Source organism: Ranitomeya imitator, chromosome 2 (assembly GCF_032444005.1).
Source record: "Ranitomeya imitator isolate aRanImi1 chromosome 2, aRanImi1.pri, whole genome shotgun sequence".
Classification (NCBI taxonomy): domain Eukaryota; kingdom Metazoa; phylum Chordata; class Amphibia; order Anura; family Dendrobatidae; genus Ranitomeya; species Ranitomeya imitator.
This window is the reverse complement of record NC_091283.1, coordinates 31,727,997-31,734,168: the sequence shown is the minus strand read 5'-3', so window position 1 is coordinate 31,734,168 and position 6,172 is coordinate 31,727,997. Positions and strand designations below refer to the sequence as shown.

The 6,172-nt window shown below is 41.0% G+C and overlaps 1 protein-coding gene across 1 annotated transcript in view; it reads right to left on the bottom strand.

Annotated features, from left to right (window-relative positions):
• Positions 1-2,584: 2,584 nt before the first annotated feature.
• Positions 2,585-6,172, bottom strand: part of LOC138661588 (complement factor B-like) — an 87,085-nt gene continuing 83,497 nt past the window's right edge. Inside the window, exon 18 of the mRNA XM_069746404.1 lies at positions 2,585-5,228. Coding sequence (XP_069602505.1) covers positions 5,070-5,228 — 159 coding nt within the window. The 3' untranslated portion in view covers positions 2,585-5,069. The remainder of the gene's footprint in view (positions 5,229-6,172) is intronic.

Genomic DNA, 6,172 nt, shown 5'->3' with positions numbered 1-6,172 from the left:
TGGGCTGTGTTATATACTACGTGGGCTGTGTTATATACTACGTGGGCTGTGTTATATACTGCGTGGGCTGTGTTATATACTGCATGGGCTGTGTTATATATTGCGTGGCCTGTGTTTTATACTACGTCTCTGTGCTATATACTACGTGGGCTGTTCTAAATACTACGTGGGCTGAGTTATATACTGCGTGGCTGGGCAATATACTACGTGGCCGTACTATATACTACGTGGCTGGGCAATATACTACGTGACTGTGCTATATACTACGTGGCTGTGCAATATACTATGTGGCTGGGCAATATACTACGTGGCTGTTTTATATAGTACGTGGCTGTGTTATATAGTACGTCGCTGTGCTATATACTATGTGGCTGTGCTATATACTACGTGGCTGTGCAATATACTACATGGCTGTACAATATACTACGTGGCTGGGCAATATACTACGTGGCTGTGCTATATACTACGTGGCTGTGCAATATACTACGTGGCTGGGCAATATACTACGTGGCTGTGTTATATACTATGTGGCTGTGTTATATTCTGCGTGGGCTGTACTATATACTACTATACATATTCTAGAATACCTGATGCGTTAGAATTGGGCGACTATCTAGTCCTAGATATCACTGAATAAAATATTCCAGTTGTGAATCTTAATTCATTACATAGTGGAATGCGTTGGGAACAATGAAACATAAAAATTATCAATGTAAATCAAAATTAATATCTCACGGAGGCCTGGATTTGGAACGATACTCAAAATTGAAGTGGAAAATCAAAGTACAGACTGATTCAGCTTCAGTGGAAATGCCTCAAAACAAGGAAATGATGCTCAGTAGTGTGTGTGGCCTCCACATGCCTGTATGACCTCCATACAATGCCTGGGCATGCTGCAGATAAGTCGGCAGATGGTCTCCTGAGGGATCTCTTTCCAGAACTGGACTAAAGCATCCGCCAACTCCTGGACAGTCTGTAGTGTAACGTGACGTTGATGGATGGGGTGAAACATGATGTCCCAGATGTGTTAAATCGGATTCAGGTCTGGTGAACGGGCGGACCTGTCCATAGCTTCAATGCCTTCATCTTGCAGGAACTGCTGACACACTCCAGCCACATGAGGTCTGACATTGTCCTGCATTAGGAGGAACCCAGGGCCAACCGCACCAACATATGGTCTCACAAGGGGTCTGAGAATCTCATCTCGGTGCTTAATGACAGTCAGGCTACCTCTGGCGAGCACATGGAGGGCTCCAAAGAAATTCCACGCCACACCGATACTGACCCACCGCCAAACCGGTCATGCTGAAGGATGTTGTAGGCAGCAGATTGCTCTCCACGGCGTCTCCAGACTCTGTCACGTCTGTCACATGTGCTCAGTGTGAACCTGCTTTCATCTGTGAAGAGCACAGGGCGCCAGTGGTGAATTTGCCAATCCTGGTGTTCTGCGGCAAATGCCAAGCGTCCTGTTGGGCTGTGAGCACAACCCCCATCTGTGGACGTCGGGCACTCAGAGCATCCTCATGGAGTCATTTTCTAACTGTTGGTTAATTTGTGGCCTGCTGGAGGTCATTTTGCAGGGCTCTGGCAGTGCTCCTTCTGTTCCTCCTTGCACAGAGGCTGAGGTAGCGGTCCTGCTGCTGGGTTGTTGCCATCCTACGGCCCCCTCCACGTTTCCTCGTGTACTGGCCTGTCTCCTTGTAGCACCTCCAGCCTCTGGACACTACACTGACAGGCACAGCAAACCTTCTTGCCACAGCTCGCATTGATGTGCCATCCTGGATGAGCTGCACTACCTGAGCCACTTGTGTGGGTTGTAGAGTCCGTCTCATGCTACCACAAGTGTGAAAGCACAACCAACATTCAAAAGTGACCAAAACATCAGGCAGAAAGCATTGGTACTGAGATGTGGTCTGTGTTCCCCACCTGCAGAACCACTCCTTTATTGAGGGTGTCTTGATAATTGCCAATAATTTCCATCTGTGTCTATTCCATTTGCACAACAGCATGTGAAATCGATTGTCAAACAGTGTTGCTTCCTAAGTGGACAGTTTGATTTCACAGAAGTTTTATTTACTTGGAGTTATAATCTGTTGTTTAAGTGATAAGTGTTCCTTTTATTTTTTTGAGCAGTATATATATATATATATATATAATGTGTGTGTGTGTGTGTGTTTTGATGAATATTTCCTTTTAAAACAATGTGGAAATGACAGAGAATTGCTGTATGTAAAAGCTGCAAAGTGTTGCAATCGCACTGCATTCGGATGTAAATCGTATGCCAGGTGTGAGAAATCGGATTATACTTGCATTACACTCCCGCGACTTTCGGCAGGGAGACTCGGACCGATTTTTCATACGGTAAGTGTGACGCTGGCCTTAGGTGAGCTTTCTGTCCAGTGGTCAGAGAATACTGTCCTGGCCGATGGACTGGAGGTCCGCAAATTGATGTACCTATTACAAGTTATCGCCTTTCCATTGATAGGTGCTAACTTGTTTTCACTGGACAACCCCTTTAAATGAGATTTTCCTCAAATCAGTTAAATATGTATAAACTAGGGATGGAGGGTTGGTCTGGTCAAAATAACACTTTAAATAGTTTTTATTTTTTGTCCAGGAATAGTTTTTTTTGCAGTGTAAGAAAAAGGGATAACGGACATTACATTGAGCAAAGCAGATTATACAGGATTTCATGCATAAATATTAGTTTAGACAATAAGCGGGTGTGTTACTCACAAGAGCTAATCAGATTAAAGCCTTAATGTATATATTTGAAACTGATCTTACATAAGGCTAAAACTTACAATATTTTTTTGTATTTCTTTATTCAACTTTGTGTTTGGCGCTAACCATAGCTGACAGGAAGTCAAGGGGTCAATAGCGTTAATCCTGGAAGTAATATTTACATAATCCCAGAAATTACATTTATTGCATTTGCACAGTGGATCTTATGCCGCTTAGTTAAATGTAACTCCGGTGGTCCTTTGTGTTACTGTCACTTCCAAATACTCTTCTTGACGTGTGCCCAACCGTTGCTTATGTCATTAGCGTGGTCTAATTAGAACCGCTTTGGAGCGAATAAAATTTATAAACTTTTACTAATTCATTCTGAAAAAAAAACATTTTTAATATACTCTGAACCATTCATAATGTGGCTTAAATACTGTATTATCTTTATTCTACAGATCAGTTTGATTACATATATATATACAAATAGTTTTCCTGGCAGTAAAAAATAAAATAAATGTGAGGGACCTCATCTCCAGAATTCTGGTGCTGAGGAGGTAAAGACTTCTTTCACATAGGTTGTAGCTCTCCATTCTAACGGGTCTAAAAATGTCTCTTCAGGGACAAATTCCATATTCTGCCGATCGATACAGGTCATATCCCCAACAATCAATAAAGGAGGTGTCCACTATTAGGACCACCCCTTCTCATTCCCTGTGTTTGGTCCTGTTAAAATTAAAAAGCTTGTACTCACTTCCCATGTCGGCGCTGTTCCATTGGGGTCAGCACTCAGTCTCCCGGGGCTCACATGAGGTTGATATGTCACATGAGCTTTGCGCCAAATCAGGGCTGGCGTCACTGTCCCCGCCTTCAGGCGTATAAGTATTTCACAGGAAGTGGGCAGCCGGCCACGGCTCTTACTTCCTGTTGATTAATTATACGTCCAAAGGCAGGGACAGTGACTCCAGCCCTGATTAACAACATCACATGAGCCTTGGAAGAGTGAGTGCTGATACCGTTGAACAGCGCCGGCAAGGGAGGTGAGTATAAGCTTTTTGTTATTTTAACGAGGCCAAACATGAGGAATGAGAAGGGTTTGTCCTAGTAGTGGACAACTCCTTTATTGATTGTTGGGGGTACGACCGGTATGACCCGCATCGATTGGCAGAATGTGGAATTTTTGTCCCTGACGAGACATTTTTATACTGGACAACCCCTATAAGTTATCGTTAGAGATGGTAGAGGAAGGGAAGTTCATCGGCACAACAGTCCGGGATATGATAACATTTGCCAATGACATATCATATCCTGGATGGTTGTGCAGACAAACCTCTCTTTCTCTACCATTTCATTTCTAATCACCAGGAGGAATGCCAGTAGGAAATCCTGACTTTCGATCTACAACGTCTCTGCAATTCCCTTTTCCTCCTCCACTACTATTACCCTATCATTAGAAATGGGTGGATTGACTTACAGGACAGGTCACTAGTTTCTAGCCCAGTGTTCCCAAACTCCGGTCCTCAAGAGCTTCCAAAAGGTCATGTTTTCAGGATTTCCTTAGTATGATAATTGAATCACCTGGACAGGCAAGAATTCAAACACCTGTGCACACTGTCACACCAGCCCTGACTAATCAAAAGCCACGTTAGGGATCCCGAAAGTTAAAAGTTTCACGAGCCTTCCGTCCAGTGGCCAAAAACGACTGACCTGGCCAATGTAACGGAATTCTGAAAATTGATGTACCCATTTCTAGTTACCAATGGAAAGGGGATAACTTGTTTTCACTGGACAACACCTTTAAATGAGATTTTCCTCAATATGTAAAAACTATAGATGGAGGGTTGGTCTGTCCAAAATGAAAATTAAAATTTTTTTTTGTGTGTGTCAGGTATAATCTTTTTACAATGTAAGAAAAATGAATAACATACGGTACATTATATTGAGTAAAACAGATTAAACAGGATTTCATGCATTAATATTGGATCAGACAATAAGCGGGGGTGTTACAAGAGCCAATCACATTACAGTCTTTATGTATTCCGTATATTTGAAAATAACAGAAGTAGATAACATTGCCACCTACTCTCTGCACTACTGATCTTGCATAAGACTAAAATTTACAATATTTTTCATATTCAGGAAGTCAAGGGGTCAATAGTCTTAATTTGAGAAGTAATGTGTATATAATTCCAAAAATTAAATTTATTGCATTTGTGCAGTGGATCCTTTGTAAAATATAACACCGGTGGTGCTTTGTGTCACTTCGTGAAGCCAGTCCAATCATAGCTTATGTCTTTAACGTGGTCCAATCGTTACGCGTATAGCTCCACCGCCTGGAAGGTTTAGTTCAGGAACGTCAAATCTTCCTTCAACTTCTCCTTTAGCCAAGGCAACAACTTAAAGATATCAGCATGGAAGTCACGAGACAGTGCCGGCACCGGCTCACGATTTCTTTTAGGTCCATTACAGCTGATGATTGTCCCCCAGCTAATAATGCCCACCTAAACGGTCAAGGACAGGTGAAATCAGTACAAACCTTATAAAACAAAAAACCCCAAACATCGAAATCTTACAACGACCTACAAAACATACAAAGTTTTCAGCATTTTGTTAACATAACATTAATCCCATTAGAACGCGGACAATTTTCATTTTTGAGTCTTCGTTTTATGCTCGCCTTTTTTCAAGAGCCATAACTTTTTTTGTTGGGATGTGCTGCAGTTTATTAAAGTATAAAATGTATTGAAAATCAGTGTTATCGAAGGGTTAATATTTTTCTAAATTGCACAACACCAGGGAAAAAAATTAAATGAGATCAAATGGTGAAAAAAAGAGAAAAAAAACAACAACCCAATTCCGCAATTCTGGTATTTTTTGGGGGGTTAATTTTCACGGCATTAATAGCTCAATAAAAATGACCTGACAAAACTATTCTCTAGATTAGGATTATTATAGTCATACTAAATATGAACTTTTTTTTACTGTTTTAGGAGTTTAAAGAAATTCAGAACTTGATACAAAAAAAAAAAAAATTAGCTTGTGTTCCCATTTTTCTAAGACGCATACGTGTTTTATTTTTCCTTTACTGTACCTGTATGGGGGCTTGTTTTTAGCATTTCTCATTTTTAATGGTAATGTTTGGTTGTACATAAAATGTTCTGATTAATTTTTATTGTATTTTGTGGGAAGTGTAACAACCAAAAAAACAGCAATTTTTACATTTAGTTTTTCTCGTTTTTTTAATGACATTTACCATGCTGGTTCAAACATTTTATAATTCCATAGATCAGACTTCTACAGATGTGGTTAAAAGTAAGATGATTTCAATTCTTATGGGCCGCATGCCCTATATGCTGCCGTCAGTGACTGACAGTGACATTTAAGGGATAGCAGCAATCAGAGTTAGCTCCGGTCGCTGCAGTTAGAGACATGAACTGGCTGAATT